The following is an 18,355-nucleotide window of genomic DNA, read 5'->3' on the forward strand; positions in this document are numbered from 1 at the left end:
ACATCTTAATTGTAGTGTTTTTTTTGCAGTCGTCAATCCATACCTGTGTCTGAGGATGTCGCTCCCCCCTTGCCCCCTGTAGTTTTCATTACAGCTTCCTGTTAAGTGATGGCTGTTGGAGCCATCGAGGCTTCATCTTGTCATGAATGTTGCATGCTTTTTGACAGGTCTTGCTCCTTTCGTTTTTCTTGTTCTTCTAGTAGCTGGTCCCTTTTTAGGGACCCACCTTTATAAGTGCTTGTCAATGGCAATGCAACTCGCTGCTGGACTGATAAGGTACTTCTCCAGCTTATGATCAAACTAGTGATTGTCGTTGCCATATATTCACCCGTTGATACTGTGTAGGATATGCCTGGGATAAACAGACTGAGTCCTGATAGTACGTTCCCTCATCTTGGTTATCTTACTCTGCTTTATCTTCTCATCACTGTCCATGGCGTGGATGGTTGTATTGGAGCTGTATATGGCTGTTTGCCTGGTGTTTCCAGAAGTACTTTTTAGACATAATTTCACACCAGCCCTACTCAAAAAAAGTTATGTTTGGGAGTAAAGTTAGGCCACTTGCCTGGTGGTTAATAGCTGGACAGGGTGCACAAAAGCTTCAGAGATGATGATTACCCGCGCAGGGCAAGAGACAGATCAAGGATCTCCCCGGCAACCTCCGGTCGCTAGGGGAAAAATGTCTATTTCACGAGTGGTTTCTGGCGTTTGCCAGGTGGAAATTTGTCACAAAGGGGGTTTATACAGAGTTCTAGTGATAACCTCGAAATTGCTTTGATTACTTCCAGGTGGCTTCTGTGTCCATAGTTTCTATTGAAGACTGCTCACTGCTGGTGAAACTGCCAAGTTCACCACTAACCAGAAACTGAGACTGTTCCCTTTAAAGTAAAAATAAAAAAGGACAGAAGGGGAAAAAAAGAAAGAAATTGTTGCATCAGTAAGGCTCGGCTTTTACTTTGACAGCAAATGTTTTTCGTTTCTGGTTTGAAGGTTTTTCACATTTAGCCACCGGAGGTCGCCAATCAGTCTGAGGCCTGATGGACATCTCTAACACATGCTCCTGCCTGATCAAAGTTGGATTCACATCATCTTCTGTCTGTAGATTATGTATTTTAGAATAAACCCTTTAATTCTGGTAGTTTTGTTTATTGCTAATTAATGTGGCCACTTTAAGCCGCAGCACTCCACAGTGTGAATAACTGAGGGCATCCTGTGCAGCTTTAACTGGAAGGCAGCCATTGAGAGATGAGGTGGCCCCCTGCTGGTCACAGGCTGCACCAGCATGCTTGCAGCTCCTGTGCCACAAAGAATTAGTTAAAAGAAAATAAAAAGCTTTGCCACATCTCACCAGGTTGTTGATACATAAATACAAGTTGTCCACAGGTTTTTGTGTTTTTTTTTTTTTCCCTTTTAAAAAAAAGTTTTTTTTTAATTTATTTTGTTTTTTATGTTATGTTTTTGTGCTGTAATGCACAAATTTTTTTTGGACTTTAAAAGTTTTTTTTCCTCCTTTTTATTCTTTTTATTTAAAGAACAGTTTGTTTTCGTTGTTTTATAGCGGACCATCTGATGATGTTAAATTTGACACGGTTGTACTGAGGACAAGGCGGTGCTTGGTGCATACCGGAGGGAAGAATGTGGAAGACAAATTCAGAAGTTTTGTTTCAATCTGATATCAAGGCCAGCAGTTGAATTTCATGTATTACCTTTTTTTTTTTTTTTTTTTTTTTGCTGAACTGTGGTGCAGGTTGGATGTAATCTGGTGTATCCCTTTTTATTTAATTTTTGTGAATAGGGGAAAATAAAAGTTTTTTTCTATAAGCTTTGAGTTGACTCAGAATTTTCTGTTGTCTATGATCACATATACCACCATCTTTTCAAAGTCCCTTAAAACCCTAAAACATATTTTGAGAGAAGCTCTTGAAAATGCTTCTCTCTCTTTAAGAACTGAGCTTTAAAATAAACAGTGGTTATAAAAACCGCGAGAGGCCGACAGTGATCACTGAATTAGGGGCTTGTTTAGATTAAATAGAACAAGACACAAAGCAGTAAAACATGTTAACACAACAGCCTTGATAATTAGTTTTAACCCGGAAGCATGCTTCATACGTCATTACTTAAAGACCGGATGTCGCACCTGCTGTAAATGTTTTAATGCAGCACAGTTATTATTATTATTACTTGTCATATCCTGTTTATGACAGTTAAAATAAATTCTTTCATATAAGAAATAAAATTGTCATGTGTAAACTGTATATGGTGTTAAATAGGCGCATACTACTTTAATGTCGGTCATAAGAGTGGTACTTTAAGAGCCATAATTTTATATATATATATATATACATCCATATATATATATACATACATACGCATATATACATGTATGTATGTATGTGCATATATACATGTATGTATGTATGTGCATATATACATGTATGTATGTATGTGCATATATACATGTATGTATGTATGTGCATATATACATGTATGTATGTATGTGCATATATACATGTACGTATATGTATATGTGTGCATGTGTATATATATATATATATGTGTGTGTGTGTGTGTGTGTGTGTGTGTGTGTGTATATGCGTGTGTATATATATATGTATGTGTATATGTATATTATTTCATTTCAATACATTTATTTCAGAAATAAATGTATTAACTTTTCTTTTCCGTCACGTGAAATACAAAAACTGATAATATATAGCGGGGAAAAGCTTTTAGGAAAGTCTTCCCCGTAATGGTCGCGCTGACAACGTATCCACCAATCACCGATGAGGGTGTCCCCCTCCCTCACACTGGCTGATCCAATCGCAACCAATAGAATTGTAATTCTGCTGCACAGTTTGATGACGACATCGGAACTGCCGTTTGAATGTTTTTGTGTGTGTGTGTGTGTGTGTGTGTTTGTTTGATTACAGGACAGAAACAACAATTGATGCTTCTGCCTTACATTAGTCTTTAATTCGATTTATATTCCGCTTTAGTAACGTTGACTCAGGCGGTAAGTTTTAAGAAGCGGTAAACGCTTTCAGGTTTTGTTTTTAGGGAGTAGCAGCCAACACTTGGAAGATAACCGCTATCTGGGCGTTTTAAAGCTGTATTTCTATTGCAGTTAGCAGCTATCAAGGAAAGGAAAGCGTTCATTTGTGACGGCTACCTAAAGCTTTCCTCAGGCAGAGTTTCCCTGAATACGAACATCATCAGTGTAGTTGAGGCTAAGCTTAGCTTAAAGAGCTCCACCTTTATTAAAACACAAAATAAAGTTAGTCTAAGGTCCATGAGTTAGCCTTCTGGAGGAGAAAGGTGATGTCTGAGGTCAGGGATAACCTGCAGGAAGGCGAGGCAGGTGTACGCGGTGAGCAGCCATTTCCTGACCAGGTGAAGAGCACTGAAGCCACCAGGCCTGACCTGCATGGGTGAGCCTCACACAGTCAGCTGGGTTTTCATGTGGCACAGTGTCATGAAGAAAATAATTAATCTGTGTTTATCTAATCTTCTTAGTCTGCTGACCACCAGCCACTCATCCTCAGCAGATATCAGCCCCTCACCTTCAGCTGAGTCCAGTGGCTTGTTGTCCTTACCATGGGAGATATTAACCCACATTGTCTCATATCTTCCTGTTCACTTTGTAGTCAACGTGCTGCCAAAGGTTTGTTTGAAAGCCTTTTTTACGGTTGGTTATTTAACTCTTTTTTTGTAAAGACAACATTTGATGGGGTCCTCGGTATCTTTAAAGATGAGTTCTAATACCTCAGTATATGTCAATAAAGACCTGGTTTGACAACCATTAGAATGGGCACTGTGTTTTTCGAAGGGTATCCCTAGTAAACTGCATGGGCAGAGATCACCCTCACTAACTTCTGGAAGCAGCCCTGAAATATGACAGAAACTGCTCATGTCAACAAAGAGAAACAAAAATTACCCATAGCAGGTGTCCAAAAGGGGGGGAAAGGGTTAAAGATGAATCAGGAAAATACAGATGTTTGGCACATGACCACATTTGTCTCATGCATATGTTTAAATGTCCTTCGATGCCTTCCCCTTCTTGTTTCAGGTCTGCCATGCGCTGAGTAACGTGGGGCAGGACAGGACCTCCTGGCAGCTCCGAGCACAGAGGTTGGTGGGATTGAGAGCTGCTTTTCCAGTGGGGCCAAGGGAGGACTTTGACTGGCCTGGTGCCTGCCTGCAGATGGAACAGCTCATAACCTGCTGGTCGGGTGAAGTTGAGCATGTAGCCAGACAAAACCAGGAGGATGAGGAGAGAAGGGAGCAAGTGATGCCTCAGGATGGGGAGCCTGGTGTGGGAGGCCAGGATAATGGTGGAGAGGTTCAGGTCGGAGTGGGAGTGGCAGTGCAGGAGGTTGCTTATGGTGCGGATGAGGCAATGGAGGTGGCAGTGGAAGGTGAAGAGGGTGAAATGCAGCACGTCTTAGGTGGGGACCAAGTAGCGAGATTGAGAGAAGAGCTTGAAGACAGATTAGAGGGTGATGCTGCAGCACTAATGGAAGAAGAAATGGACCACAGAAGGGTTTTTATTGCCAACGAGGGCCGAGACGCAGTTCTTAATCACCAAGAAGACTTGCCAGACCACAGGAATCTGGGTAATGGGCAACATGTAGAGGCAAGAAGTCCAAGCCCACCACCAGCGCTGGAATGCATTACCCTGCCTACAGGCCACATTGCCCATGTAAACTCGGTCCTCCTTCTTGGGGGAGAGGGGAAGGTCTGTGCCACAGCTTCCAGAGACTGGAACGTAAAGCTCTGGGATCTGGAGCTGGGCTCGCTGCTGCAGACGATGGGACGGCAGGGTGATTTTAGCAGCCATCGAGGCTGGGTCTGGTGCCTGGCATCTCAAGGACCTCTGCTGGCCTCAGGGGGCTTTGACAGCACTGTGAGGTTGTGGGACCTGCAGGCAGGCGGTGCAGATAGGGCCCTCATCAGGACCGGGGCTGCTGTTCTCTGCTTGTCCTGTCAGCCCGACATGTTGCTGGCTGGTACATTTGACAAGCGGGTCAGCATGTATGACACCAGAGGTGAGAGGGATTTATATGAAGCTTGTTTTGCTGTGTAGAAAGTGCACATGAGGGTCAAGAGTTTAGTAAATGCAAAGCAGTTATATAGACAAATGACTTGCTGAGGTGGGTTCTGTCTGTTTTTGTCCACAGCTGCTGCACCACTGGTGAAAATCATCCGTATGCACAGTAACGCCGTAATGTGCCTCTGTGCAGATGACAAATACATCATCTCAGGGAGCAAAGACTGCACTGTGGCTGTCTATGACCGCAGAGCGGGCAAAGGCTTGAAGAGACTTCGGGTAGATTTCTTGAAGAGCTTGTGCTTTTGTAAACATACTCATATCCACCTTTACACCAAGCCACTAACTCCACCCACCCCACCACTTTACAGCTGAGCTCCTACCTGCTGTCCATGAGCTACAGTGGCTGTGAGGTATGGGCAGGAGACAACGGCGGCAAGCTGCACTCCTTTTCCATGCAGGCGGGGACCTTAAAGCCTGTCTCTCAGTATGATGTGGGGCACACAGCTCTGATCACCGGCATCCACAGATCCCCCGGTAGCCTCTACACCTGTTCATCTGATTGCACCGTCAAGGTGAGAGAATTCTTCGTAACCTTAAGCTGCTGGAACTTTGCTACTGAATGTCTTGAAAGTCTTGAATTGTAATTTTTCCGCCTGCGCTACAGGTTCATATACCATGCGCGCCTCCGAGGACGTTAAGCACCCTGCACTATCAAACTGGAGTCCATGGGGTGAGTGCTGTGCAGTCAGTCAACACTGTTTATATAGCAACTTTTTTATACAACTTTGTAGCTCAGAATGGTTTACAGAACACACCGTATATAATTTTCAGGAAGCCAATGCAGAGACTTTAAAACTGGTTTTATATTTGCTCTTTCTGGTTTTGGTTAGGACAGGTGTGGGTAATCTCAGTCCACGAGGGCCGGTGTCCCTGCAGGTTTTAGATGTGTCCTCGAACCAACACAGCTGATTTAAATGGCTAAATTAGCTCCTCAACATGTCTTCAGTTCTCCAGAGGCCTGGTAACGAACTAATCATGTGATTCAGGTGTGTTGACCCAAGGTGAGATCTAAAACCTGCAGGGACACCGGCCCTCGTGGACTGAGATTGCCCACCCCTGGGTTAGGATCTGTCAGTTCTGCAGTAGCTGAAGGGGTTGCTATAGTTTCTTTTAGGGAGGTCATACTCTGATCAAAGACGACACATTTTGAACTGTTTTGGAGGGATTCAATGTTAGTGAGTGCAAAAGTACTGACAGTTCTCTCTCTGGGCATCAGTGATGATATTTTAACTTTATTAATGTGGGCTTCTTTTCACCGTTCATGTGTCTTCTCTCTCCCTCTCGTTTCTCTCACTGCACTGTGTGAAAACTTTCAGCTGAGCGTGGAGGCCGGAGTCCTCGCTATAGCGTCCGGTGACGTCAGGGTGCAAGTGTGGAGGCCCCGAAAATGAAGTGGAAGAAACTACATGGTAACAATGAAAACAGGAACCCTGGTCTTTGTTGTGTTGTTCTGTGTCTCTATACAAATCAACAAAGGTAAATAAAGAAGCTGCCGTTGCCTGGAAGGCTGGCTACATCAACAGTCATGTAAGTGCTGAGTAAACAGACAAACACAGAAGGGAAGAAATGACGACAGATGATGACCAATCAGGTTATTTTAATTTTTAAGTGAACTATTTTGAAATGACTGCTTTCAGTTGTTTAATTTAGTTGTAAATATGTGGTGGAGGATATTTCAGGTATTTTAGTCTTGTCACAAACCCTCACATTATATTTTTATTATTTTTTATTTCTATCTTGTTTGATCCACTAAAAAAGATGGAAAAGCAAATATTTATTTCCATTGTTTACCCCAAAAATGTTAATTTTGTGCCAATACTCACTGAATCACTCTTAAGGACACTTTAAATATGCTATGTTCAAACAGCACTGAAACCACAGACATGTAAATGTTTGTAATTATAATACATTTATTGAATCTCATATGTAAACTGGCATTATACAAGAATAATTACTTAAACATTTCATGTACAGTAAACTAATTATTGCTCTGTGACAAACTGATTGTGTTTCTATAGCTATTTAATTGAATACAGTCGGGAAAGTGTTATTATTTGTGTCCATATGCTGTGTGTTTTTAATATTGACCAAAAATCAATTTACAAACATGCTGAGAGACTGTTTCCACAGAAGACAGCATTAAAAGTTCTAAAAATCAAGTGCATGAATTCTTTCGTGATTTTTCCAGATGAGAACATGTAGTATCTTTTACACAGTACATGTTCGTGGTTGCGTTCTCAGACAGAGGTTTTCCTCACAGCGCCGTCTGGGAGCTGTCAAAGAATCAAACAGGTCTTCTTATCTTTGAAGGGATTGGATGAAGCGGCTATGCCGGTAAGCAGGGGGTCGCTGCGCCTGTGCTCCTGACAGTACTGGACTAAATCTGCTGCTGTCAGAGAGATCTGCAGGGCCAGAGAGTTGACTGGATTTTAGACACAAGTATGAAAAACTGTTGGACAGTGAGCATGGGGTGTTTTTATAAAAAATACATATATATATTCAGTACTTTTTAGCAATTAAAGTATAAAATGATAGTCCTGTGTGATACTAAAAATTAATATTGATCCAATACCAGGTAAATACAGATACTGAATACAGAACTGTTTTTGGGAGACCTGGGATTTAAATGTGTATGTGTCTAAAGCACTCTGGATCTGCTTCTGTTACTTAAATGTGCTGCAGGCTTTAAATAAAACTGATGTGACTAAACACAAAAAGATTAAGACATTATTCATCCCCCCACACACACACAAAAAAAGTATTAATTTAATACAATTTAGTGATCTACATACTGAGCGTAGAGGATGGAAACAAATATCGACCATATCATGCTTAGTCTCAATCCAATACCGATACCAGCGTTGGTATTGATACAATTAATATTTATATCAATCTGCCCACCTCTATAAAGCAAACTAACAGATGATTTAGATTCTTACCCACCTTGAATCTCTCCATGCTTGCCTCTACCCGAAGTTGATCCACCAGTTTTTGTGCCTGAATAACACTGCTGCTGCTGCTGCACATCTTTCCTGACATTGTCTTGAGAGCAAAAACACAGAAAAAAACAAAAACATACTCCTATGACACCAAAGTTAGCAGCAGGAAAATGAGTTACACAAGTGACTTACCTGATCTAAACAGCTCAGGTTATACAGGAGCATCTGCTCAGAGATGCTCCTGGCTTTCCCTTTTGACCTGTACCCTCCTCTGTTTGTTGTTTTTTAATTCCCTGTTGGGCCCAGTTCAAAGACTGTGATAGAAAAGGTCAGACAACACAGTGGTGGAAATGTCACAAACATCACATCTCTTCACAGGCACTGCTGGAGGCTGTGCTTCAGAGGTGTGGTCTGCCCTTAAACCAAGATTATGTGTCTGTACTTTGACAGAAGATTTTATGTAGAAAAGTTTGAGCTTAGCTGACTCTTTTTAAGTTCAGTGATTAGTGGGTCCTGATGAATGACGAATTTTAGGACAAGTAAAAAAACACCAAAAAACAAGAACTGGAAATTTAGGATTTTCTCTAATCCACACAGCGTCAACAGTATACATACAGGCCCAATATGTACATACACTCATTTAAATCTTTTAATAAGTAGCGCTGAGGGTTCTATAATGTCTTATAACTTGAAATAGTCAAGGCCTGTTAATTTCTCATTAGTGATCATGATTGACTGCAACTGGTGGGTGTAGCATAAAAAGGATTTGCGATTAGCTCTCACTGGACTGACCGGCACTCAAAACAATGGGAAAGTTCACGGAATCCTGTGGAGAACGGGTGGGAAAGAAAATTCTCCTAAAATGTTACTATTTGTCTATCTGTGGAAGATGAGAAAGAAAAACACCGTGAACACCACAAAGGTAGAGTAGCTAAAAATAAGGGCAACCTGGATCACATTTGTCCCTTTTCACTTTCCGTAGAAGTAGCTCGTTTCTCACGGGCGATCCATGCGACGTTTAGGGGAATACAAATCTTCAATATTTATTTTTTTGCGCGTAGTGACAGCCGTTTATTGCTCAGCCTTCTTCATCACCTGACGCCTCTTCAAGAACAGGTATGTCTTCATTTCTCTTTTAGATGTTAAGTCGCGATTCAAGCTAGTTTGACTCAGAGTTAGCTTCTAGCTAACGTCTATCACATGGATTTTTGTATGTTTTCATTGATGTTTTAGCACCTGCTAAACGCCGTATGCTCTTTTATTAAAGGCTAGTCCCTGTGCAAAGACATTTATTCCAAAAATAAGTGGAATTTTACATCTAAACCATAGGGTTTTTAAAGTTTGGATATTTTGTGGCTGTGAAATCGATGTTATTTTTTTTAAAAAGCCATGTGATGGCCAGAAGTCGCATTTACATTTAAAATATTCATCTGCTTACTCTCACATTAGCATGTGTTGTAACGAAAAGTCACCAGATATGTAATCCTTAAACAAAGTATTAGAATATCCTGATAAATCAATGCCCAGTCACCTCTCACGACAGTGTTGGTACTCATAAAGTCAGATAGCTGATTTTATAAGCTTGCAATATGTTTATGTGAAGTCTTAACAAGTAAAGTTACAGCATAGTTGAGTAAACTGTGCAGTATGTCTCTGTGCAGCAGATCTATAGCAATGTAACTGCAGTACAGTGCTGTGGTAATAAATATACATTGTTGTTTTTTTGTTGCACGCCTCAAAAACGTATTAAAGTAATTTTCCTCCACTTCAACTACGGTATGAAAGAGATTTTGAGCCACCAGAGACGAGAATATACAACAGACCTGCTATCTGCTCATTTCCAGCTCCATGTTTTTACTTATGGACTCTACTAGAGTATCTTTATATAAATAACAGTTAAAATAATCATTTTTTATCTTGTACCTGGCCTCCATTGCTTCCCTAAAAACCTGCTTTCTTCTGATTGGCTGCCCTCGGAAACAGAAGGTTTCAATAGCAGATGGGAGGAGCTGTTGTTCACAGAGCCAGAGCTGACCAAATTAAGAAATCCTCCCTCATTGGCATCATTCAGAGGCCCAAAAAGAAATAGCAGAAACAAAGCAGTCTATAGTCTCCACTTCTGGTTCACACGGATTACTTTTACATATGTTGACCTTACTGTGAGGTTTTTAGCACTGTAATGAATGATGAATAGAAAATCAGGAAAACTTCAGGAGGTGCACTTTAAAGGAATCTGCAGGATGGATATCCACCTTAGAAACATGCTGCTAGGCTTTCCAGGAATAGAAATTTTTACTAGGAATCCACTAACTTTAGTTTCTTTATATGCAAACACTCCAGTAACCAAATGTTTCAGGAAAATGTTCTTCCCAACATTTGCACATTCAAATGAATCGCATCCTGAATAAGCTGGATCTGCAAGTGTGTGTTATATTTATTTATTTTTTACCTAAAATAGGTTGAAAACCTCCAAGAAGGCCCATCTCTGTGGAAATCTCAAAGAGCCTCTGTTTGGTGATTGTCTTTTGCAGAGAAGATGGCAGACCAGGCCCCCTCAGTTGCCATGGAGGCTGTCCTGAAGCCTAGCTGCGACCTCCCTGAGGACATGCCGAAAATCAGAGGTTACGACTTCAACCAGGGAGTCGATCTCCATGCGGTGCTGAAGTCCTACCTCACCACGGGCTTCCAGGCCAGCAGCTTAGCCCTGGCTATCCAGGAGATCAACACCATGGTGAGAGGAATGCCTTTGGGGGGGTTATTAACTTTCAGTAAACGACTACAAGGTGTCTGGACCCACATGTTCTCCTGTCTTATAGTAGTTTTGGTTTTGCTTGCCCAGGTTATGCTATGTGCATCTTTTGGCATTTCTTCTTCCACTGCAGTACAAGAGGAGTCCTATTGATCGGGATCATAGGGATCGTATTGATATGAATATGTCACTATTTAAAAAACAAAACAAAGAACCCTAAAAGCTTTTAACTTCCTAGAGTCTTGCTCCACTGATACTGAGAGACTTTTACTCGCCCTCCTCATTCAAAAAACTTATCAGTCACTCCAGACTGGGCACATGTGTCACACCCACAATCCAACCTGACTTTTATCCTGCGTTCTGTTTACCTCAAAACTTGGAGATGGAGTGCAAAATTACAAATTTGTTGACTTTGATGAAGTTGACATTGAGCCAGCGGTGGTTTTGGAGCCAGCTGCTTGACGCTGTTGTGTTTGGCCTCATTTGTAAGGTGTGGTTGTTGCCACAGTGATCCACGTTGTATGTTTGCAATATCTGTTTATCTGTTGCTCAGCAATGATTTTGACCACCACAGATCGAGAAGCGTCTTGAACCAGTGGAGGAAGGGGAAGGAAATGAGTCGGAAACCCCAAAGTCAGGCTGCACCATCTTCCTGGGGTACACCTCCAACCTCATCAGCTCCGGAGTCAGAGAAAGCATCCGCTATTTGGCGCAGCACAAAATGGTACAAAATGACACGTCTTATGTAACGATCCACATAAGCTCTAAATCAGTCACCCGGTTTCTCAGAATCTGTTCCTCTGCGTCAGGTGGATGTTATTGTAACCACAGCAGGAGGCGTGGAGGAGGATTTGATCAAGTGCCTGGCTCACACCTACCTGGGAGACTTCAGCCTCCCTGGCAAGGAGCTCCGCCTGAGAGGCATCAACAGGTTTGTTAGCGCTGCTGTGGTTTATCTGTAAGCTAACATGTAAAATAAAAATATTCGTGGACAAGTTTCTTATTCTTTATGCTTTCATCACAAATGGCACATGTTGTGTTGGTGCAAGGATTTTTCAGGCAGGTGCTGATCTGTGACCTTGGCTCACATAGAAAAACCTGCTGATGTATTGATTTTGTCCTTGTCCGTCTCCCTCTGTCTTCACTGGCTGTAGAATTGGTAATCTGGTGGTGCCCAACGATAACTACTGTAAATTTGAAGACTGGCTGATGCCCATCCTGGACCAGATGTTGCTGGAGCAGAACACAGAGGTGAGTCTCTCCCTGCACCCCAAAGCCTACTGCAACAATAGTTGTTAGTCTTATGCACTCTTAGGTTCAATATGTAATATACAACTTTAAAAAGAATTAGGAATAATAAGAAGTTTCTGTGATTCCAGGGCACCCGCTGGACTCCCTCCAAAATGATCCACCGACTTGGAAAGGAGATAAATAATACAGACTCTGTCTACTACTGGGCATACAAGGTGGTTATGCACCTCCTATTCTCACTTGCTTTGCTTACTTTGCACCGTCTGTGCTGTTTGGTGGCTAAATGTGCTGTCGTGTTGCGTTTCAGAATAACATCCCGGTGTTCAGTCCCGCTCTGACAGACGGCTCTCTGGGCGACATGATCTACTTCCACTCGTATAAGAACCCCGGCTTGATTCTGGACATCGTAGAAGGTTTGTAGCGGCGCCGATGTTGCTGACTAAAACGCAGGTTTTTAGTCATTTCGTGTTGCTAATGCGCGCTTTATTTTCAGATATTCGCAGGTTGAACAGCCAGGCGGTTTTTGCCAAGAGGACTGGGATGATCATCCTGGGAGGGGGGCTGGTCAAACATCATATAGCCAACGCAAATCTTATGGTAACTAAATTCTTTTATCTTTAGCTTGAACTTTTCTCACTTCTGAAAAAGTTTGATAAATTAGGTTATACCTAAGAGGTTCTACTTGAGTACAAATCTGAGGAATGTGGGCTGTCTGAGTATTTCCACTGTAGCTGCTTTAACAGTTACAGCCTGTAGTTACTTCACAGATTCACTGTAATAGTTGTGAAATTTTCTACCTGTAAGTTACTGTGACTCTTTGTTCTTATTTTGAGAAATATTAACAAGTTTAAACGAGTAAAGCAAACTTCCTCACAAACCTAATCAGAATCCTGTTTTGACACTCTCTCTCTTTCCCGCCAGAGAAATGGAGCTGACTACGTGGTGTATGTGAACACGGGGCAGGAGTTTGATGGCTCCGACTCCGGGGCCAGACCGGACGAGGCTGTATCTTGGGGCAAGATCAGAACAGATGCCAAACCTGTTAAGGTGATGATAAATGTCAACTTTACCTCCTGTTTTTACGTCAGATGGTCTTTATTCACATCAGATTTTGAGATGTCTTTGGGGTTTATTTTATTTTATTATTTATTTATTTTTTTTAGCGCACAAGTCTAAGGGTGTCAGTTTCAGAGGTGTTTTAAGAACTGAAAACGCCTTAGTTTGATTTAAGAGTGGAGTACATAACACCCATACGCTTGCTGTACTGGACACATCAGCTCCATGCACTTATGGGATCATTCAGGCATTCAGTTGGTTGGTTGGGTTAGGGTTGGTTGGTTAGCAGGGTTGAGATCGTATAACTGCGGGCCAGACTGATGCAAACATTTCTGTTTTCATGACTACTGAGTAATGTCTGAGAAGCTAAGCTAGTATATTAAATTACTGAGTTTTTACCTGTTAGCTGTCAAAGGTTGATGGGGTATTATCAGGGGGTTTGTGAACACAGGATTTTCAAATTCATACTGTAAGTGCAGTAAGTTTGGATCTCAGTAACCTGAACCTCAAGGTCAGAGCTCATCTTTTCTGAAAATCACCTTGAATTTTTACATTTACACCATAGGTGCTATTAAGAGGCTGGGGAGAGGTACTGGGAGCCACCTGTATTTTAATTTTTTATTATTTTTTGTCATGCTTAATATAGTCACGGACACTTTATTAGGTATGCCTTGGTTCTGCTGGTTTGGACCCCTTTTACCTTCAAAACTGTGTTAATTCTCCAAGGTGCTGGAAACTATCCTCACAGATTTTGATCCATATTGACAGGATAGCATCACAGTTCCTGCAGATTTGTCGGCTTTCTGATGAGACTTTGCTGTTTTACCACATCCCAAAGCCATTCCGCTGGTTTGAGATCTGGTGACTGTGGTCTGGTGATTTGAGTACAGTGAACTCATTGTCCTGTTCCGAAAACCAGTTTGAGATCACTCTCTTGTATGGAAATCCCAGTAGTTCAGCAGTGTATGAATAATGTGCATATTGAAGTGGCCGGTGAGTTTTTAATAACAAAGAATTTCCCTCTGTTTGATCTGAGCGACTTGCGTTTTTATTGCTTTCATTGTTCCATGTTTGGAGAGTTCCTTCATTTGCTGTCCTTCTTTTCCAGTGAAATCAGTTTTAGGGGCATTCAAAGTGTTTAGATATATTTTCATACTGGACTGAAAATGGCAGCAAGGTAACAAAGCAGAGCAACAGATTCTTCGCACGCAACGAAGGAACGAGAACAAGTCAAACAGAAGGGGGGAAAAATGGTGGCAATGGTGGTGCAACTAGGAGATGTGTTCCTCATTTTGGCCTTAAGGTGGCAGCATCTGCACAGTGTTTGTGCTCAGAGTGCATCCAAGGCACTGAAAAGCATAACTAGGAAAACTGTCTGGTTTCACTTTAGTGAAAAACAATAATACAGCATCATTGTTTAAAAATATGATCTGTATAATAATAGAAAAGTGATCAGCGGCTCTGTTCTTGGTTCTCAGGTGTACGCTGATGCGTCTCTGGTCTTCCCTCTGATTGTGGCCGAGACCTTCGCTCAACACGTCGACAAGCTGGCCGCCGGCAAGAAAACGGATTAATTGGCTGCTCTGTTTAAAAACGACTGTCTTTGCTCCTCTGGTTTACGCCTTTTGTTTGTCAAATTGAACACTTCAGCCTGATCCTGGGTCAGCTTCAAGACCGTGTACTGTCATACATACAGTGCTGTAACTGAACAACTTATTGAATGGGAAACGGTGGTGATGCTTTCCTGTTTTAATGCTTTCCAGTATTTACTTGTTTGAACAAGTACAGCATTTCTTTTTCTTACTGTTCAGAAAGCTGAAATGTCATAGATATCATGCTAATGCATGCACCAAAGAGACGATTATGTCTATAATGTAACTGGTTTTAGCTGTCGTGTGAGTGTGTGAAAGGAAGTCTAGATAGTTTTAATTTATTTCATTTTAGTTGTGGCGTCACACACATACGCCGCTCGATAATTCTTATTGTCTATTATATTAAGCAAACCTTTACTTTCTCGTCATGGTTACAGGATGAAAGATGTCCCTGTATGTCTTAATAAACCATGAAGTCATCAGTTCTGTCTCTGTTTTAAAATGGGTTTATTGCACTTTTACAGAGACTTTGTGCAGTAGTCCTGTGAGAAAAGGCTGCAGAGGACCTGTCATATGACACTAAATTTCACATGACTCTATCCTTATTGCATAAAAAGTTTGCAGAAAGAGTTTGAAGTGGCTCGGGAGCATTTCATCCAAGAACACAGAGGTGACTATTAAGCATTGATTAGAGGTCACTTTATTAGGTACTCAAGCAATAAATGAATAAAGAAGCTCTGATTGTTAAATTTTCACATTTACATCTCTGTAAAGGCACAGATCTGAATTACTTTCCTCGTGTTTACAAGATTGACTTGAAACAATTCAAACCTACATTTGCATACCTCTGAATATAAGATATTCTGATATCTGGAACCTCTGTGACCTCGGGGCTAAAACGCATAATTAAAACCTCCATTGAAGTGAGGGAAGCGAACATTAGCGGTGTCATTAAAGCTGTCTTTATGGCAGCTTTAATAGCCATTTATAGCCTGCGGGGCCAAATCGGGCATGCCATAGTGTGCCAGCTGGCCGCAGACTATTTTCTAATTTACTTAATATTAATAATTTAAAAGATTTTCAGCTCTGTTTGATGCACAGACTCTAAAATGTAACTATTCACACCTGAAGAACGGCTGTTTGAATGCAGTAAAATATGCAGTTATAAGCCTGGTGTCAGTGGCCTTTTATGACCTTATAGACCTTTAAATGCTTAACTATTTATTTTCCTGATAAATATGATTGGCCCCTGGCCTGCTGTAATATTCCTTAACAGTTATGGTGGGTTGTGTGAGACTGGAGCAGTGCTTTTAATCAAATAAACCTTCAACTTTATGAACCCCCCTTTTTTTTTGTAGTTATGAGATTCAAAAATCCTTCATAAAACTGTTTCCAAACTGGGCAAATAAAACAAATTCTGCACTCTCTGTTGCTTTGGGCAGAATTTAAGGTTTCAAGGAGAGGAAAAAAACAAAAAACAAGGAAAATTGAAATCTGGCTCGACTTGCTCAGTGAGCGGCAAATGCTTGAATAAAGTCTGTTTAGCGAGTCTAATGGCTTTGATGCGGCTTGTGAGATCCTACCTTCAAATCCCTCAAGCGGCACGTGCACGTGGGGTTGTTTTCTCACGCGCATGCAGATGCAGCACAGTTTTCTTCCACCCGTTGGAGGTGGGACTCCCCTTTCCTTTGTGCCGTCAGCCGAATAAGCCGCGTAATCTAGTATCAAGGATAAAGACGTTTCCCTTCGAAATACATCAGTTTACTATTGTGGGAATGGATATTTCCTGCAGCTAATCAGTGCTCTCACATCCTCTGCACAGAGCTGCTTTTACACCAGGATGTGTGTAAACATGTTCACTGAAGCTATTTTAAAATTATTTATTTATATTATGGAGTTGTTAAAGTGTCAGTACTTTTAATGTGTTTGTGACCTTTTAATTTTTGGAGCTGAAGAAGTGGACTTGGACCCGGGGTAAGGTCAGCTTTCCCAAATACCTCAGCTCCATATGCTCTCAGAAACACACGCACACACATTAACTGGGTGTTCCTGTTCTGGTACAAGCTGCTTTTCCATTCAGGCCTTCTATCTTTTCCTATTGGTGGTGGCACTGTGTGTGTAAGTGTATGTTTACCCAGGGCTTGACAGTTACAGTTTCTTTCTTTTTTTAAAGGCAGCGGTGTATGGATTTTTATCCCTATAGAAACCTGTGTTTGCTCTGCGCTTAGCTGAAAGATTACAGAGTCTGAGTGGGCTGAAAAAAGAAAAAAGTGAGTAGAGACCCTGTCTGTGTGTATCTGTGTGTGTGGATGAGCTGTAGTCACGCTATGATAATATTGTGTGGCGTCTGCACAGAGCAGACAGTGTTTTCCTCCCCCTTTCTCCTCCTGCTCTGAGGAACAATCAGCATACTGTGTGATGTGCAGGGCCGCAGCAGTCATAATGGCAATTATGTCTTCTTCCAGCCAGATTGGCAGCTTTTTTATGGTAAGAACCAAAGAGCCAGACTGGGAGGGAGAGAGAGAGAGAGAGGGAGCACTGACCTGCTGCACAGCTGCAGGGTGGGGTGGATCAGTGAGGAGTGAAAGGGGAAAAGAAAAGTAATATGCAGCCATTTACATATTTACATTGGTTTCTGAGTAAAGTCGTGTCCAAGTGTATGCAGGAGCCAATTCCCATTGCTTTGTTTCTTTATTTTCACGGTTTTGGGTCTCTTTAAACAGTGTCCTCCCCTCCCCCCCCCTTTTTTTTTCAAGTGTCCAGTCACCATATTTCCAGATAAGAGAAGGGAAGTGCTGATAAAAATGTCTGTCTGAGTCACCTTCAGTTAGCTCAACTAGCTGCTTTGCAGACTTTTTCCACATTAATTTGCCCCGAGCTTTGCTTCTCAGGCTGAATCCAACCTGCAAAAGGTCCAAAAACCATCCCCTCTTTGGAATATAACACTTTTCCCTCGCTTTCTTTTAACCTCCGCCAAGGATGTATGCTTGCAGGATTACTCAAAGAGTTATGGAGTTTGGGCTCGGCCCAGATTAGAAGTAATTACCTTTTGATGTCTATCCGGATCTGTATGCAGGAATTTTTGAAAGGAGAGAGGAAGATTATCATCGTGTCTTCACAAGTAGATGTAAAATACAAAGATATCCTTCTGGATTCAGGGAGTTGAATAACGCATGACGCAGAGCGGGTTTTCACCTTGTTAAAGTTTTTTTTTTTTTTATGTGTGACTGAATGGGAAAAATATGATATACACAAGACACTTTATACATGGAAAAACATATCATTGGATCATTTATTTAAAAAACAAAACAAAACATAAATAATTCACTTTACCACTTTACCAAATTAAATGGACTAAAATCTGATTTTACTACCAATTAATCATTAAACTAGGCTACTGAAACTTTAAGCTAGCAGTAAGGTAGCTTTAGCAGAGCAAATAACATATGTATATATTAATATAATGTTTATGTATAGCAGGCCTATAGTTCGGTTAACTTTCTAGAAAGATTTCCTCAGTTACTTTAAATCCCCGAACAGAAAAAGCTCCTCTAAAAAAAGCATGAAACCAAACCTGTGGCCTACATACGAGGGAGTATTCTGCACGTTGTTGCAAAGCCGCGGCGTCCTCGCTCCACCCATGTTTACCTGTTTGTTG

The 18,355-nt window shown here is 41.5% G+C and overlaps 3 protein-coding genes across 3 annotated transcripts; 2 read left to right on the forward strand and 1 right to left on the reverse strand.

The window, feature by feature from the left end:
* The first annotated feature begins 2,845 nt into the window (after nucleotides 1-2,845).
* fbxw9 (F-box and WD repeat domain containing 9) lies at nucleotides 2,846-7,269 on the forward strand. The gene is made up of 7 exons (XM_085156795.1): nucleotides 2,846-3,428; nucleotides 3,514-3,661; nucleotides 4,067-5,045; nucleotides 5,178-5,326; nucleotides 5,419-5,622; nucleotides 5,715-5,780; nucleotides 6,427-7,269. The coding sequence occupies exons 1-7, from the start codon at nucleotides 3,319-3,321 to the stop codon at nucleotides 6,499-6,501; spliced, it is 1,731 nt and encodes a 576-aa protein (XP_085012921.1). The 5' UTR covers nucleotides 2,846-3,318; the 3' UTR covers nucleotides 6,502-7,269.
* On the reverse strand, nucleotides 6,170-8,349 carry LOC146520224 (guanine nucleotide-binding protein G(I)/G(S)/G(O) subunit gamma-7-like). Its single transcript, XM_085156800.1, has 3 exons — nucleotides 8,242-8,349; nucleotides 8,054-8,152; nucleotides 6,170-7,512 (listed from the first exon to the last, which is right to left on the reverse strand). Exons 1-3 carry the CDS (start codon nucleotides 8,272-8,274, stop codon nucleotides 7,387-7,389), a joined length of 258 nt encoding a protein of 85 aa, XP_085012926.1. The 5' UTR covers nucleotides 8,275-8,349; the 3' UTR covers nucleotides 6,170-7,386.
* Nucleotides 8,350-10,585: 2,236 nt separating this feature from the next.
* Nucleotides 10,586-15,179, forward strand: dhps (deoxyhypusine synthase). Its single transcript, XM_085156799.1, has 9 exons — nucleotides 10,586-10,780; nucleotides 11,373-11,522; nucleotides 11,608-11,729; nucleotides 11,953-12,049; nucleotides 12,178-12,264; nucleotides 12,357-12,462; nucleotides 12,543-12,646; nucleotides 12,971-13,096; nucleotides 14,584-15,179. The coding sequence occupies exons 1-9, from the start codon at nucleotides 10,586-10,588 to the stop codon at nucleotides 14,677-14,679; spliced, it is 1,083 nt and encodes a 360-aa protein (XP_085012925.1). The 3' UTR covers nucleotides 14,680-15,179.
* Nucleotides 15,180-18,355: the final 3,176 nt, after the last annotated feature.

The sequence above is a fragment of the Neolamprologus multifasciatus genome, chromosome 4, assembly GCF_963576455.1.
Source record: "Neolamprologus multifasciatus chromosome 4, fNeoMul1.2, whole genome shotgun sequence".
Taxonomy (NCBI): domain Eukaryota; kingdom Metazoa; phylum Chordata; class Actinopteri; order Cichliformes; family Cichlidae; genus Neolamprologus; species Neolamprologus multifasciatus.

Bases quoted from the DNA above. Each gene is read 5' to 3' on its own strand.
- fbxw9 (XM_085156795.1), top strand. From the start codon at position 3,319: ATGTCTGAGGTCAGGGATAACCTGCAGGAAGGCGAGGCAGGTGTACGC. The intron at 3,662-4,066 runs GTTTGTTTGAAA...TTCTTGTTTCAG, and splicing joins TAGTCAACGTGCTGCCAAAG to GTCTGCCATGCGCTGAGTAA. The intron at 5,781-6,426 runs GTGAGTGCTGTG...GAAAACTTTCAG, and splicing joins ATCAAACTGGAGTCCATGGG to CTGAGCGTGGAGGCCGGAGT.
- LOC146520224 (XM_085156800.1), bottom strand. From the start codon at position 8,274: ATGCTCCTGTATAACCTGAGCTGTTTAGATCAG. The intron at 8,153-8,241 runs GTAAGTCACTTG...TTTGCTCTCAAG, and splicing joins ACCTGAGCTGTTTAGATCAG to ACAATGTCAGGAAAGATGTG. The intron at 7,513-8,053 runs GTGGGTAAGAAT...CTGGCCCTGCAG, and splicing joins CAAGCATGGAGAGATTCAAG to ATCTCTCTGACAGCAGCAGA.
- dhps (XM_085156799.1), top strand. From the start codon at position 10,586: ATGGCAGACCAGGCCCCCTCAGTTGCCATGGAGGCTGTCCTGAAGCCT. The intron at 11,730-11,952 runs GTTTGTTAGCGC...CACTGGCTGTAG, and splicing joins CGCCTGAGAGGCATCAACAG to AATTGGTAATCTGGTGGTGC. The intron at 13,097-14,583 runs GTGATGATAAAT...CTTGGTTCTCAG, and splicing joins CAGATGCCAAACCTGTTAAG to GTGTACGCTGATGCGTCTCT.